The sequence below is a fragment of the Camelus ferus genome, chromosome 7, assembly GCF_009834535.1.
Source record: "Camelus ferus isolate YT-003-E chromosome 7, BCGSAC_Cfer_1.0, whole genome shotgun sequence".
In the NCBI taxonomy this organism is placed as follows: Eukaryota; Metazoa; Chordata; class Mammalia; order Artiodactyla; family Camelidae; genus Camelus; species Camelus ferus.
In genome coordinates this window covers 16089379-16106491 of record NC_045702.1, presented here as the reverse complement: position 1 = coordinate 16106491, position 17113 = coordinate 16089379, and the positions used below count along the sequence as shown (strand labels likewise).

The window sequence follows — 17113 nt, the reverse complement described above, 5'->3', positions numbered from 1 at the left end:
TGAATCCTCTTTTTTGTTATCACTTCCATATAACAAACACCTTCTCTGCATGTGTAACAGAAGATCTCCTTTACCTATTTCCTTTCTCTTAAAAGGTGCTGGTTGTCAACGAGGATTCAGTCATATGAAAATTAGTTTTTCCTATCTTTATCATTCCATTCACATTGTTTTCAGAAAAGATTTATAATACATATTTGTAAATCTGTATAAATAATAAAGAGAGGAAGAAATAGGTGGCTCTCTTACCATTAAATGTTTGCTGCAAGTGTGTAGGCAGAGGTGAGTGGGAAAGTGTTGCTGCGTGCTGAGCTCCTGGCTGTAAACCCTTTAGTAAATCTGAGAGGAAAACAGACTTGTCAGTGATCTTCTTAAAACTAAGATTTGAGCTCTCTTAGATAAAAGGTGAAAATAGTTTAATTTATCTAATACAAGCACAGACTTTGACTTCAAAGGCTTTCTTAAACTAGAGCACATACATTCAAAACTATTTACATGTATAAATATATGTATATGCAAATAACCCAGCAAATTTGACTTCCTCTTATTATAAATTTCATTAAGATAGAAACGTGGAATAGACAGTTCACTCAGAGAATTGTAAATAAAATTCCAGAGTCCAGTAATCTTATTTTATATATAGATGAAATAAACTGCATTTCTTAAAAAAAAAAAAAAATCTATAATCTCCACTAATTCCAAGTGGACTTCTCTCAGTAAGTAAAAATTTGTATGGTTTCCTGTTCTGTCAAACTAGGTAGTCAAGTAAACAAAAGCGCCCCACTTACTCTGAGTTAGGCTATGGTGGAAAGCGGCTGAGGTAGATCCCGAGGTGGTTGTCACTCCAGCTGTGTCCGTTCCAAAGCCAAGTAGCTCCAAGGGAAACTGGAAGGGCATGGTCACTGGAACAAGGCCACCCAGCATCCCAAAAGGAGTCACATTTTGATTTGTTACAGACAAAGGTGATGTCATGAGAGTCAGAGGTGAGGCATTAGCCAATAATGATGCTCCTGCTGTGGACTGCAGAAACCAGGGGTCAAAATACATAAGAAATCAAGTCTTTAACCTGAATAGATTTATTTCACTTAATATCCTCATGGACGCAAGACTATGTCCTTATATCTGCTCTAACAGAAACTTTGGGAGGCAGAAATGAAGTCGGATGTGTAAACTACACTTCAAAGAATGACTAATATTGGTTCTGGAAATACGTCTATACTCAGCTCACCATCACCAGTTTAGATTCCTTCTTAACTGCTACTGCAATGCCTGCATTAACACCGACTCACTCTCTTAATGCACTCATCTCTAACCTTAGATTTCCACTTTTGCTCCTGGCCCCTAGATCTGACACAGGTAATTAATTCCATATAATCTCAATTTGGTCTCTGAAAGTGCTCTGTAATTTCACCATCTGTCTTACAATCTTTCCTGGCACAATCCCTGTAAAAGTTGCTGATCTAGACTATTACTATGCTCTCAGATCCCCCAACTCGATATTCTGTACTTTCACAGTAACACCTTAAAGAGATGAGGCCATCCTGGATGCTCTTCCTCATCCTTAGCCTTACTTGCCCCTTCCTCAAAAGCTATCTACTGGACCTTTGCCATGAATCCCACCTATGCAGAACTTTCGGGGGCAAAAGTTCTTTTTCCACGTTTTCTCTGCCTTCGCATATACAGACATCTCATCTCTTTACAACCACGTGGTTATTCCCACCTCTGTCTCAACCCCTGGCAACAACCTGACTTATGTGTGTTCATTTTATTATCAAACATACTGAATGGCAGACTCCATTTTCCACATTATCTAGTCCCTCCTTAACCCCTGAAAGCGAGTTTCCAATTCCATTACTTTTTGGAACTTAGACTCCTAAGGCAAAAGGTAAATTAGAAGGTGTTTTGGCACTCCCCTACCTGGGCTTTATAAATGTTTATAAAGAAAAACACTTAGAAATATGCTAGCACTGATGAGCTTTCATTGAAAAATTACTTAAATATATTCCATTAAGCTAATTTAATTCCTTGAATAATTTTCTACAAAGCAATTAAGCAATTTTCCCCATTTTGACTTTTCTATGTGTACTTGTCAACAAAGATTATAATCAAAATTTCTCAGTATCAGATATTATCCACTATAGTTTCTGCAACTGTGTGTTTTCTTTTGTAGCCTTATTTCATCAACTCAATTTCTGTGGTCAAACATTTTACAGTCGAGAAAATGGAATTCTTTTGAGTATCTGTTAATAATAAACATTAGCTACCGTCAGTTTTATTTTGTGTATTTATGACTTCTACCAGTAAACATTATTAAGGGCTGATCATTTTACTTAATGTCTGAGAAAAATGTAGGTGATTTTCCCATGCAAAAATGCCACATTACATCATACAGTTACACACTTAATGGTCCACCCCACTGTTAAACAAAAAATGAAGAACATCCTCAAAAAGCTTTCTAATCTAGTTTTTCCACTAGCTCTCCACCCCTTATGTCCTTTATTTCTCTCTCAAATTTATACCCTTAGTTCTGACCTCTCATCTGTTTCAAAATCCTGTATGGCTAATGATTTAGTGAAGAATCCCACTTGGATATCTAACACCCCCCAACCTGGCATGTCCAAAATTTAACTCATCATCTGCTGCAATCATTTCCTTTCTACATGTGTTAACTGCTACCATCAATAGTCTCATTCTTTCCCACCACTCAGGCTTGAAACCTTAGTTTTTAAGCATCATAAAATAGAAGACAAGATGAGCTCATAGTCAACATATCCATGTTTTCTTTTTTTAACCACAATTTCCTCCCACACTTAAGCACAAATCTTCCTCACTTTACACTTTCCTTATTTGCCAGTTTTTTCCCTCTACTGTGCCAACCATGATATACAAAATGGGTGATTTAGGAAAGAATTACTAAGTTAGAAAGAAGAATGCTTTGAAGCAACAAAGGATCCTGCATCAATTTAAGAATTAACAAGGGTTCTTTCTTCTTTTAAATCATAATTCTACCACAGTCTCAGGATAATACAGGGAACACACTCCAAGGCCATGCACCCCAAGGGGAGCCCCCGAATGAGGAACATTAAACAGTGCTAATGAGGAGAACTCAGATGCTTTTCTGGAGGAGGCTAATGGAAGCATCAAAACTGATAGAAAATGTAAATTAGGGCAACTTCCAAAATTAAGTAACTGAGTATCAGTAATAAAAAATGGCACCATGCCATTCCTGTCTAACATTTTGTACTTTCAAATACCTTCCATATCCTCTTTTGTTTATAAAACTAAAATGAAACACTAGATTATCTAAACGTTATAGGGGCATTTATAAAATTCTCTCTCCTGGAAGACGCAGACCTTTCAGAAGTGGTGGGTATCCCACTGTTGATACCATTTAGAAGCATCCAGGAAAAGGTGTCACCATGAAGTAGGCAAATAATTCAAGATAATGCCTTATATTCAAAAATATTTTCCACGACCTCCACATTTCATTCCCACGGGGAAATATGAAGGGAAACCTCCCTCTTCCTGTGGTGGGCATACATTATTTTTAAACTACATTTCATTTTGGTAAGTAAATCTGCCCCCCATTCTCTACAACATCCAGAGTGATCTTCTGAAATACAAGTCAGACTCTACTACTCCCCTGTTGAAGACCCTCCAGTAGCTTCCCACTGAATACAAAATAAAACCCCAAGTCCTTATCATGGCCCTCAAGATCCTCCATCACATGTTTCTGACTTGATCTCTGCCTTCATCACCACCCCATCTTTCCCTACACGTCTAAACCTACGTGTTGTCAGGACTGTTCTATCTCAGTGTCTTCACACCTACCATCCTTCTTGCCTGGACTACTCACTCTTCTATCCAAATGGCTGGCTCCTGCTCATTCAATTGTCAGCTCAAATGTTGCATCTCAAAAAGCAATCTTCATCTCCCCTATTTATGTTAGCAGCAATCACATTACCTTATCATTCTGCTTTATTTTTTCATAGCACTTAAAATATTTGTAAATATTTGTCTTTTGCTTATCTTCCTACCTAGAATATATGCTCCATGAGAGGAGGAAATCTTGATTCACCCTATTTCCCCAGCACCTAGAGGAGTGCCTGGCACATATTAAACACTTAACAAACATTTGCTTAGTGAATTAATTATTTTAGCAATTAGAGTGGCAGAGATGGAATTCAGAGAAAATCAGTAAGTTGAAGGGCAAGAAAGAAAAGGAAGCCTTGAGTGGAAAGTTTTTAAATAAAAAGCAAGCAGAGATAACAATCTGAATCCAGAAAGACTAACTTCTCTTAAACTCAGAACTGACATTTTCACTCTGCAAATGAATAGACAGCTGAAGATGTCCTTCAGACAGGAGTGGATTATTTTACAGGCATAGATAGGAAATTTGTTTTTAGTGTTGGCAAGCTAGAGAGACAGGATCTAGAGGCCACTAGGTAGCTGATAAGACTTCAATGAGATGCGATGTTTAAAAACAAGAAACTTAGGTTCACCAAAAGTTAGAAATAACCTTATTCAATTATTTGTCTTTTCTTCAGTCAAACTAGTAAGAAAGAACAAAAAGGATCAGATGTGAAGGCAGGAACACTAAGGAACTTATAAAGCCATTCTGGAGAGGAAGAAAACCAGGAGAGAGTAGTTACACTTTAGAAAACGCAAATTTTGCCATGTAGGTTCCTTGCTAACAAACCAATAGGTAAACAACTGGTATGCCAAGTTGTTCTTTTGAAATAAATGACCAACACAGGAAGATTTCCAGGACAACAACAACAACAAAAAAGAACAGATAGATTCTAGAGATGACAAAGGATAGAGAAAGATTTAATTTAAATTCAAAGAAAACAAAGCAAGTTAAGAAAAAAAAAAAAAAAAGCAATTTTTAACTCCAGGAAAAAAGCCAAAAATTTATAATAAAAATCAAATGAAACCACAGTTTATAATATTTAGCTCAACAGAGACAATATTTTACATAGTCACAGATTTAACCAAAAGTTGTAATTTTATTCTTTCAGGAGAACAGGAAAGGTGTAAGAGAGCTAAAAGCCTTATTTATTTATTTATCATAATGAGAAGTCAAAAGATCGTATTAAAATAAATAGTCTTCCATTCATTTTTATTTTTTAAAAACACAGAGAAAAAGCCAAGAGTTAAAAGTAGTTGACACGAGGAAAGAGGATATGGGGCGTGAAACTGCCATTTCTGTTCTAATACTTCCACATATTCCTGTGATCAAATTAAAGATTAATTTAAAAAAGGTCAACATTTTAATAAAGATAATACAAACAGGAATGTGGACTAACTCCCAGATCATAGTTACAACTTAAATTTTAACATACAATTCCTAATCAGTTTTTTGGTTATTTTTCTTATTTCTGATAAAAGTAAAATTAGATAGATAAAACATCTATTAATCCTAGATTTCGAATAATGAATTATTGGTTAATTGAATTCTTTTCTCTGTTAGAATTCTAGAATTCATTCATTTCTAAGCCTACAGTAAAGGCAGAGTGATGCTTTGGATTTTAAGTGTATATTGAATACAACACTTTGCTTACACTGAATAGCAGAGAACCTCTACAAACACCAAGGGGAAAAGTATTTCATTAGATGTTCCTATCCCACATAAACAAGAGGCAGTACAAAATTAGAGCAATTTCTCAGACAAGAGAATTCTGCAAATTGATAAAAGTCATGTTTTCAAAGAATAAATGAGAACCTAAGAAATAATATATCATAAAATATTATTTTTTAAAGCTTCTTATGAAACAGAATATTATGTAAAACCCACTTTCTCGAAGAGTCTAAAAAAGTATCGGGAAAATATTAACAATGGTGAGATGACAGTTGACTTAAAAAAAAAAATTAAAGAAACCAAATCAGTAAAGTGAAGGACAAATCAGAGAAAGTCTCCTAATACAAAGAAGTGGCAGGTAGATGAATACAATCAACAATTAACTGAAAACAATTAACAATTAAGAGAGAAGATGATATGAAAAGTAGAGAGATGAAATATGTGAGTAATGAAGAGTTCTCAAAAAACCTAGGCAATGAATCAGAAATAATAATCAGATCCATAACAGAATTAAATATTCTTGAGCTGAAAAAACAGGCAGGTCTGAGACTCAAAGATGTTACCACTTTCTAGGTACAAAATTAATGGAAACTAGATAAGCCTAGCCATTACTTGGGAACACTTGATTTTCAAGGAAAATGAGAAAATGTGATTAGCAACTAGGCAGAGAAAACACAATACTTACAAGTAACAAAAAGTCAGAATGGCCTCAGACTTCTCTATAACCTTAAATACTAACTAAGGGTCAGTGGAGCTGTATTTACAAAATGTGGAGTGAGACAGCTAGTGACCCAAGAAGTCTGTATCAACCCAAGTGTGACAGCACATACATTATCAGGTATACAAGAGCTAAAGGGAAACAGCTCTCATGTTAGCCTTCTTGAAAAGATTCTGTGAGTCAGGTATTTCTGCTAACTGAGAGAGAAATTTAAATTAAAAACTCATGAATGGGGAAAATGTGGTATAAATTTATTACTGACACTAACTTGACAGAGAATTATATAAGAATAAATGTAAAATTCATGCAAAATAAAAATTTTATTCAAAAAGACAAATGGTTAAAGCAAAAAAGATAATATGAATGTATAAATTTGATTAAATAAAAACAAAGTTGGCAGGAGAAAGGGGTAAAAAGGATGGGGAAAACAGGAGGTAAGTGAAGGTATGTTAAAATCATAAGTTACTATTTTGTTCTGGACTTTGATAAGATACAGTTTTAAATATGTATTTTAGTTGTGTTTCTCAGAATTTTTGAAAGTAAGCATGTGATACTTTACCAGAACCACCCCCCCACATCTTAAGAAAAATTTTGTCCCCAAGTATCTCCATCACTGTGATATCAACATCAGGAAGGTTCCTTGGCCATAAGCTATAAGTTATTACAAACAATCTATATATTGTAATAAGGTTATAAAACTGGTAAGAAAAACCACACAGTCTTACACTTTATTACATAAATGTATCTAACATACATACCTGCACACTGGCTGTTACCACTGAAGACCCTGAGGCAGAGGATGGTCTATGTGGAGTAGACAACGGTTTAGTAGCACCCTGTGTTCCACTTCCTGTTCCCCCAGATAGACTAGTCCTATTGGCTCCGCTTGAGTTAAGGTTACTACCTCTGCTGGCAGGTACATTCACTGCAATTCCACTCAAGCTGTTCTTCCCAACAGTTCCAGTGGATGATGAGTTTGTCAGCTTTGAAGGGGCTTGAAGATTTTTTGTAGACGGAAGGCCTGAAGTGCGACTGGAGGGCAATAAATTCAAGGTGGGAGACTGTCTGCTGATGTTGATTCCACTGGGCTGTTTATGGACTGCGTTGTTACCACTGGAGTGGCTACTCTGGGCCACTAGTGCATTTGGACTGGAAGAACTTGGGGATACAGTAGGCTTGGGAGTTGGGTTGGACTTAGGAATAAGTTTAGTTGATACTGAAGGCTTAGCTGACAGAGAGGGCTTGGGTGAGGCAGAAGGCTTAGGTGAGGGCAAGGGTTTAGGAGATGTGGCAGGTTTTGGAGATGCGGCAAGTTTGGGGGATGCAGCCATTGAGAAGGGAGATTTGAAACCCTGCGTGGAGATTTGTGACACCATAGCCTTGGCTAAATAGTTACTGGAGGTAGTGGTGCTAGGTACTGTCCTAGAAACCAGGGAGTGGGACCCTTGAGAACCATTTCCAGGTGGGGGAGTAGATATGGGAAGGCGGTACATGAGTGGCTTATCTGAAGTCTTAATAAGTGGGGATGAACAGGAAAGCTGGGGATTATTACTTAATTTCACCACTGGATTGGTCTGTGATTTACTAATAGTTGCTTGTAATGGAGACACATAGTTCTGCTGGACAGCTGAATGCTGGTGCACCTTTGCTACTTGTGTTAACGAAGAAGCATCTTGGGCCTCTGATGTTCCCAGAGCATGAGAGGAGGCAGCAACTTGGGCTTGGGAAGAAGAGGAGACATGGGTCTGTGAAGAGGAAGAAGCATGGATCTGGCTTGACCTCTGGAGTCCTTGTTGAAGTAGCCTGGCCGGCAAAGGTTCTAAGGAAACTTTAGGGTTCTGAATTGAAGAACCAGCAATAAGGCCTGAAGAGATGCCAGTATGAGCTAAATCCTGGGGTTTCTTTGGCACTGGCCCTGTGTGACCAGCAATAAGACTTGACGAATGTGCAGTTGGAGTAGAATCTAGTTTTTTGGGAGCAGCCAGTGGCAGTTTGCTCATGATACTTGCTAATTTTTCTTCTCTCAGTCCTGGATGAGGTTTCGCAGTTGGCAGACTTATCCTTGAGCCAGCTGGAGGGCCCTTGTTCCCGTTGTTGATAACAGCTAAAGCTTCCGAAACAAGATCCAGTGCAGGTGGATGAAAAGAAAGTTCTTCATCTAGTGAGTCATCAAGGCAAATCGTCTCCTGGGCTGGTGTAGAGCTAGAGCTGGTAGAGGCCACAGCCGATGTGCTAGAGCTCGTCGAAGGACCACCAACTGAAGCCACCAAGGGTGCAGACGTTTTCTGGTCCTTTTTTGGACTACACTCCTGCATAAACAGCATTATATTGGAAAAAAATTAAATAATTAGTAAACACTCACAAAGTATTAGTTTTCAAAGGATTAAGAAACTCTGATAATTAAAATTGTACTAGAAATCTTCTTTAGCGACCATAAAAACCAAAATAATTTTCCAGAGGGTAGAGCTCCTAACTGCACTACCTGATATACTGCACACGGCTGCCACACCTTAGAAAGCCACTCTAAGAAGGCTTAAAGCTAAGCCAAAGGAACATTCCTGTACTAGTTATATGACTGATGAAACCGCCTCTCCCCTCACCACCTGTGTCAGATCTTCAGACACTATTCCAAGTCCATCTGTTCAGACAATTCTTTTTGTACCTAGGAGAAATCCTGCCTTTATCTTAGGACTCTACCCTTCTCATGTGGTATGGTTTGCCAGACTGATCCTCACTCCTGCTTCCCTGCTGTTGTATCTCTTTGTATGCCCCGTCCTACAGCTACCCACAGCCAGTGCATAGAGAAGGTGTACATCAAACTGGCAGATGATTCAATTCAGGCATAATTAAATTATGTTTTCTATTCATTATGGCAGAAATCATTTGCCGGTTATACAACATATATTCACTATGAGCAATGCACTATGCTACGAAAACAAGAGCATGAGGAATTTAAACTCTGAATATCTAATATTTTCTGTTTCATCCAGAAAAAAATCAACTTTCTTAAAATTCAAGGACGAGATACAAGAATTGGAGCACAGTTTAAAATATGCAAAGAGCGAAAGAATTATATTTTTCTCTTAAAATATAAAGTACTTGACTCATTTCATTTTTAAGATTAAAAGTACATAAAAATCATTTCAAAGTTTCTTCAATTTCCTAAAAATAAACAAACAAATCCAAATAAATCCAAACCCAAAGCCTGATATTATATATTAATTTATACCACCACAGCACTTACCTTAACCACAGTGGGGAAAGAATGGAGAGGAAGGGTCTTTACCATCACCTTCTAAGGTATTACAGTAAGTAAGAATAATAAATTCTTCTTTCTGCTAAGAATGCCATTACACTCTTTCTTAGCAATTTTTCTAAAGATTTTTTTTTTAAGAAAAAACTTCTATTCTAAAAAGGCCTGACTGAAAACCTCAATGCCTTTCAGAAGTCTATAGTGTAACTTCATTAAAGGCAAAACTGTCTGCTAAGATGAATAGGTAATGCCCATGAGACACAACTGCACTGACATGCCATCCACTACACAGTAAGTGAAAACTGCACTGCTACACAAAGTACAGAAATGAGGGCGAGGGAGTGTATCAAAATAATATTGGCAGTGTTACCAGTATAAAATTGCCATTTTAAATATTTTTCTTCATAAAAATAACCTTAAATCCACCCAAGAAGCGTACTGTGTAGATTTATAGCTGCAGAGAAAACTATTCAGGATATATATTTGAGACAAAAAAGGAGGTTATTCCATTCACATAAAATATTAATTCCATCTGAATAAATGAATCATTGTATGGATGGTTGGATAGCTGGATGGATGGCTGGAAAGAGGAAAGAGGGGAGGCAGGGACAGAGATCCAGAGGGGGCAGATGTACACCAGAAAGTTAGAGCTTTTTTTCTCTGTGTGAGCAGAAATTTCTGGACACTTTTACTATCCTCCTTCTTACTTTTCTGTTTTGTTTGCATTTTCTACTGTAAGCATGTCCTTGCATTACTTTTATAAACGAAATCGGTATTTAAGGGGTGGCTGGGCAAGAAAAAAAGCAAATCAGCAATACAGTTTTTCCATTTTGGGAAAAGGAAAAAGTTACTAATCACAAAGAACCAAACAAAAAGGGTTAATTCCTAACTCACCAATTATTAGAATTCTGGTAAATTATTCATATGTGTGAATAGATGTATCAAAATTTAAACAACCTTTTTTGAAGGTATTAGGAATTTAAAAATAAAGTCAAATGTCAAAACAAAGCATGAACTCAACAGATTTAACGAATACTGGCTCAATATTAACTGGATCAGAAGACAAAGTAGGTTACTAAGAAAAAGAAGACTATTTAATCTGTATTCAACAAGCCCCTACCACTAAAAGCTAAGAAGACCACAGGGTACCAAATATTGACCTTCTGGCCATAACCTCACAAGCAAAGAAATTCTCTATTCAAAGAGTTGAATGCTATGGGAAAAGTCTAAAACCAAAAAGGTGTGGGCTTTCATTACAATTTTAATTTCAAATGATTAGAGTTTTCCCTTCTAGGGGTTATACTCGGTACAGTTCTACCTTGTCTATTTTGATAGGGTATTTTTTGTCCCCTTTTCTTCTTCAAATATTAAAAAACTTGAATTACTTTATGTTCTAAATCCAATAAATCCATCACTTGCCCTTCAAAGGGATCTAATTCTGTTGGTTGTTTCTGCTGACTCTCACTCACAGTGACTTACTTCCTCATGTATTCTGTATTTTCAGATTGTAAACTCATGTTTGATACTGTATATACGTGGTAAACCTCTGAAGCTAGGGATGAAGGTGCATTATTCCAGAGAGAATGTGACTTGCCAGTGCCGTGGGTTAATACTAATCTAACGACTGTAAGTTATCTTCTTAGCTTGAGGTTTTCCCAGATCATGCAGGTAGTATAAAGTCCTAAATCAGGGAAAATTTTCAGAGAGGACTTTCTTCCTCTAATCCAGAACCCAGGCCAAGACACACAAATTTCTTGATCTTTCTGCTGGTGAGTGGATTTCTTTTCTAGTTCTTTCTTTTACTAAAATGTTATCCTTTAAGAGTCCCAGGTTTATGCAGTTCATTCCCAACCTATGTAAATCTAAGAAAATCTTATCTGCTGTGTTCTGAGAAGGTGATGGATGGAAGTCAGCAAACACCCCTAGGGGCCACTAGTCTCAGGGACAGATTAACACTCTGGCAGCTTCTTCTTTATCTAAGGCCTTAGGGATTTCTCTTATATATTCACAATTTCAGCTATACTTTTAAAAGATACTCATCATATTTTATCCAGCATTTCTAAGTAGTATTAAGTTAAGCCTTACAACTCAACTAATATAAATTTCCCACTGTCACACAGTCATCTACTCTCCCAAATACAATGGTTCTAGGATTTTTATAATGTTTGAAAACACTCATCTTAAGAGTAGGGTACCTATCAATCTATGCTAAATACCATATATCATTTTCATCTTAAGAATCTATTTCAATAGTCACCAATTATGACTAATTAAAGATTTGGTTCAATACTTACCTTCACTTTGGGTTTAGGTGCAGAAATCACCTTTTTCTTTGCCCTAATACAAAAGATTAAAAAGGAGGCCATTTCAGCAGCAGTTAAGTCACTCATGAGGAAATTATAACACAAAATCTTGTAATTATATGGGTAAATAATTTCTTCTGCTGTTTGGGAAGCTCTCTGAAGAAACAATATATAAGTTATATAGGTGCTCAGTTTTTATGTGAATATACAGCAACATTTCTCCCAATTTCAATTAACCAGAATAAAAGTCAAACCACTAGTAAAATGTGGAATGTAGACGATAAAGCTTTAAAAAAAATTAAACACAAATAGTCCAAACTAAAATAACTCAAAACAGGCTAACAAAACTGTCTAAGGAGACTCATTTCAAAGAAGTAGTTAGGATTTGCAATTATTTATAGAAAAAAGAGCTTCAAGGTAACTTCAAGCTCAAATTAAACCAAGTTGTAAAAGATATTGTTTAAAAAAAACAAAGCAAAACAAAATCCTCAAGTTTCTAAAGAAAATTATTTTTAATATAATAATTCAAATATAAATTTCAGAATGACAGAAAAAAGGCAATAAAAAAAATACCATGGAAACTTGGAACCTTTGGGAACCAGTGAGGAATAGTCTGAAAATGAAACAAACCTTACAGGTTCCACAGCACAAGAAAGTACTCAAATGTCTGTTGAATAATTAAAGGGTTGAAAAGCTAAAATACCTCACATTGTCTGAATATTTCTACTTCATGAAATTAAAATGCCAACAATTAAGTCAACAAGTAATTTGATTAAAATTTTACTGCCAATCTATAACATTATTAAGGCCACAGTAATATTCATGACTTCTAGGCCTGTATCATCATGCAGATTCCTACTTTCTGATATAAAACAAAACACAAGTTGGCTATACTAATGAAGCTACTGGAAAAAACAAAAACAAAAACAAAAACCCGAGGGAGAGGATCTATGTAAATATCTGCTTTAGAATTAAAGGAATGAATTATTAATACTTGAATTGTAGCATATACATGATTTTAGAACTATAGGGAAATAAAAGGCCGGAAATATTATTAACACAAATAAATATAAATGCATTAAATATATATAATTATATATTATGTATTATATATATGTTAAAAAAACTCCCCACCCTAGGATAGCTAAACTACCTGCAACAAAGTAAACTTACAAACGTATAAAACCAAACTACTCCAGATTTACACCCAAAAAATAAAAACAGCAAGATCTGAAAACCACAACCAATTCAATGTATCTCTGGTGGCATACTAACAAAGTGTCCTTCCTGAAAGCCGTACAAAATTCCATTGACTGTAACTGTATACAAGGAGAGGGGGAACTGTGTAACATTACCAAGATGTTAATCAGACCTTTTAGCAGAATACTGAACTAGAGTGCTCAGTAAATTCAGTGACTTGCTAATTTTACACCTTATTAAGCATTAACACTATACTTCAAGTCTCCAGAGAAGTAGCCTTAAGTTGTAGGTGAAAATAAAATCCTTGTCAAGTTAACTAGTATTCACCCAAAAATATAGCCACAGAATAAACTTGCCTTCACACTACTGCCTGTCAGGAGGATAAGAGACCTGTCTCTAGGAATTACGTCACAAATGAAACATCCAGTTTGAACACAAGGAAGGACATGAAAGGTAGGTTAATTTTGTGGAATAAAACACTCTGCAAGGCAAGGCTGAGTAGGTATATATACAGAGCTGTCCTAGAAAGCACAAAGATAGATCACCTATGTAGATGGTCATTTAGACGGAAAGGAAAAAAAGACACAAAAGAACCGGTGGGCAGAAGGCCCAGGAACAAAGGAAACCACCGGAGTCTTCCTGTTTACATGGCTTCTCACTCCCAGATCTCAGGCCAGTATGTTACATTACGGATTCAAGTTTTCAGAGACTAGCCTGAGAAGTATTTAACAGATAAATGTGTTCTAAGGTCTACAGAATCAACAGTAAAAACGATTTCTTTTAAAAAGGTAGTGGTAAAACAGAGATTGTCTAAATGTATGTTTAAGTTCTTTTTAACATAGCATTTAATAAATATTTTTGTTTACTAAAATAAAGCACACAATGTGAGTAAAAATAAATGAAGAAATCTAAAGTCTGCATTTACTCACGGAGCAGAAGTAAGATGATTATGTACACTCCGACTCTCCTTAAAAAGCATTCTGGAAAAATTAAAAGGACACAATTATTTTTCTACAGCAGATAAGAACATGATAATCACTTTGTCATTTTAATCATTTGATTTTCAATAGGCTATTATTTGCTTATTTATCAAGTAAAGATTTATAATGGTATAGTAAATTCAATAATCTATTTCATGGGAATAGATTATATTACCTCTTTATTTAAATTTTTTTTACAGAGCAACAGATGTTTTCTGCTGATTTAAGAACAATTTAGGATGACAGGTTGAGACAGCCAAGTCTATTAATTTTAACGTTCTTTACTTAACTCTTTAAATTGGGCTGCTCGTAGTTTTTGAGATACTACTCTACACTATTTTCAGTAGAAAAAGGCTGTGCTTCTTTTTCTACACTCTAAATCTTCTATCCAGTTACTTATCTTCATGATACCCATATGAAGTTCCCCTCCCAAAATTCATAAATTTCTTACCCCCTCCCTTTTACTCTACTAGCAAATTCAGGCACACACACACAAAAAAGTGGCTGGTTAAAGAAAAAAGATCACCTCTATGTGTATCTCTTTATCTCTATGTCCATATTACTGTTTTGTCTTTTAAATGCTTGAAGTTTTCAAAGCAGAGACCATCTGAGATGACTGTATAGAATGTTAAACATACTAGGTCCTTAGGAAAATGAATGTCATACGTGTGTGTATGTGTGTTTTTAATAACAGCAATAAGAAAGTAAAATAAAATCTAGGATGTCATATTTCTTACCTTGCCTGCATCCAGCCCTTAGGCCACAATGGTTTCACCTCTGTCTCCATAAAGGATTTAAGATAATCCTCAGCAGACTGGCTTTTATTTGGCTCTAACTCATAGCATCCCAATTTGATCTCAACAAGGTTACATAACAAAGTTCTAAACAGATTAAAAATATATATTTATATATAAATCTGACTGCAAAGTTGTAGAAAATTAAGCTTGAAACAGGTTTTTTAAAAAGCACACAAATCTGACAGCAATAATAAAGAATATTATCTGAAGAATTCAGAAGATGACATGAAGATAAATAATGTCTAACATATATCATTCAGTGCACTACAGCCAAATCCCCAATATGAAATAATTTCCTTTGATACCTTTAATCTAGGCACCAAAGATTGAAAGGGACAGTCCTACAACTCAACCCTCTACTTGGAGTACAGAAATACTGGTAAGAAAGATGACCAATTACACAAGTATACTGAGTACTTCACCTCTAAAACCAGTATGACTTACTCAATAATAAGATTAGCTTATAAAAAGTATTATATGAAAATAAAAGTGATAGAATTATAAGGGTATTAGAACCAAATTCATCTTCTCTTAAATTTTTCCTACACATTAATTTTTGCTTGCTTCCAATCTAGCTTCCATTTACTACAGATTCTTTTTATGAGAAACCTTACTTCACATCCTCTATTTGGTTAAAAGTGAAGGTTCTAGTTAAATCTTACCTAATGGTGTCATCCCAGTGGAATTTCTTCCTTGGTCCTATGACACGTTTCCCTGGTTTCTCATCATCATCTTCCTCGGATCCATTTTTCTCTCGTTCTTCATCTGTTTGAAACCTAAAAGTAAAAAACATTTTATGAAGCAAAGTTTTAACCCAACATTGCCTATGATGTACTCCATAGATACTTGCTGAATTGCTTAACTGAATGTTAACTCAAAAGACAGGGTAAAGAAGGAATCCACCTTTCCACGTAATACTTTGAATTTGAAGTGCTTTCTAAAGTGCTCTGGTGAATAAGGTCTTCAAACTCTAACATAAAAGCATGAACACTTATCTTTTAGTTCAAAAAATATTCGTATCCAACTTCAACCAGTCAAGCTGGTTAACATGTGGAATGTCTGACCAGTGTCAGTTCTTGCTTTGATCAGAGCCATATACTGTATCAGCAGACCTTTTGCCTTTTACACCAAAGCAACTGAGAGGAAAGTGACTTGTCATTTAGAAAATATTCAATTACACCACATCAATGGTGTATGTGGATTTCTACTTGGTGATGAAGTCCACTTAAGACCAATCCCTAATAGCTACAATTACTACTCAAATGCAAAAGGCAGCCCAAATAGAAGAGGTACATACTTGGCACACTTAGCTTGATTACGAGCCTGGCAGTCCTCCTGGTACTTAAACAGCTGTTCGGGCATGACATTGCTAACAGCCAGTTTCAGTTTTTGCAGAGGTTCTCTTAAACGATCATCCTGAGAAAAAAAAAATACTAAAAGTTTCTTCAAACATATTTACAAAGTTTACTTTGCAAGCAGATCTTCAAAAGATGAAAATTAGGGTTTAGATTCGGATTTGAAATGTTAGCATATTTAAATATGGACATTTCTTGTACAACGCTGACCTTTCATGATACACCCTGGATATAAAATTAGGATAACCATACTTTCCAGGCAGCCAAGGAGAGTCCCAGTTTTTGCCTATTGCCTCAGCATATTTATTAATAGTGCTCTATCACTTAAAACTTATAAATGCCCATGGTTGACCAGTAAATTATATGGACACTTAAGCTGTAATACAAATGATTAAATAAAGGACAAAATCTACATTGTGCAGACTACTATCAGCTAGTCCCCATTATGATGGGGAACCAGTACCACAAGAAGAGATTCCGCTTTGGAAGACTGGAAAGCACAATTTGGTTTGGTGACTACCAACAGGATGTTGGCATCCTGTTTTCTTCTTTATTGTTAGTAATTGTGACTTACGTTGTAAGCAAAAATGCAAGGTCAAAGCCAAACTGAAAGAGGAAACTGGAAGACTCTTATTCATGTGTGTTCAGGGCAAAAAGAAAAGCAAGTAGGTACAGATCTGACAGCTTCAATCAATCGATTTATTATTTTCATCTTGCAAGTAACAAAATGTTTATGTAATTATTTAGAACATATTTTTATTACTGTCACAGGTGCAGAAATATTGTAAGACTTTGCTCTCTTCACTGACACAGCTGTGTTTAAAATGCGATTTTTGGTAAGGAGAGGAATCTTAGGAATGCAATTATCATGTTATGGAAGGTATGTTTTACAAAGTAAAACATTTTATTTTCTTAATAACACTAATTTT

The 17113-nt window shown here is 35.7% G+C and overlaps 1 protein-coding gene across 3 annotated transcripts in view; it reads right to left on the bottom strand.

The window, feature by feature from the left end:
- UBN2 (ubinuclein 2) overlaps window positions 1-17113 on the bottom strand; it is a 61010-nt gene that overhangs the window by 12853 nt on the left and 31044 nt on the right. For all 3 annotated transcript variants that reach the window (XM_032483454.1, XM_032483455.1, XM_014559875.2), the window contains 8 exons: window positions 16127-16245; window positions 15492-15605; window positions 14770-14913; window positions 13982-14032; window positions 11844-11886; window positions 7055-8605; window positions 786-1017; window positions 247-336 (listed from right to left, as the gene is read on the bottom strand). In XM_032483454.1, the coding sequence (XP_032339345.1) occupies window positions 247-336; window positions 786-1017; window positions 7055-8605; window positions 11844-11886; window positions 13982-14032; window positions 14770-14913; window positions 15492-15605; window positions 16127-16245 (2344 nt within the window). The remainder of the gene's footprint in view (window positions 1-246; window positions 337-785; window positions 1018-7054; window positions 8606-11843; window positions 11887-13981; window positions 14033-14769; window positions 14914-15491; window positions 15606-16126; window positions 16246-17113) is intronic.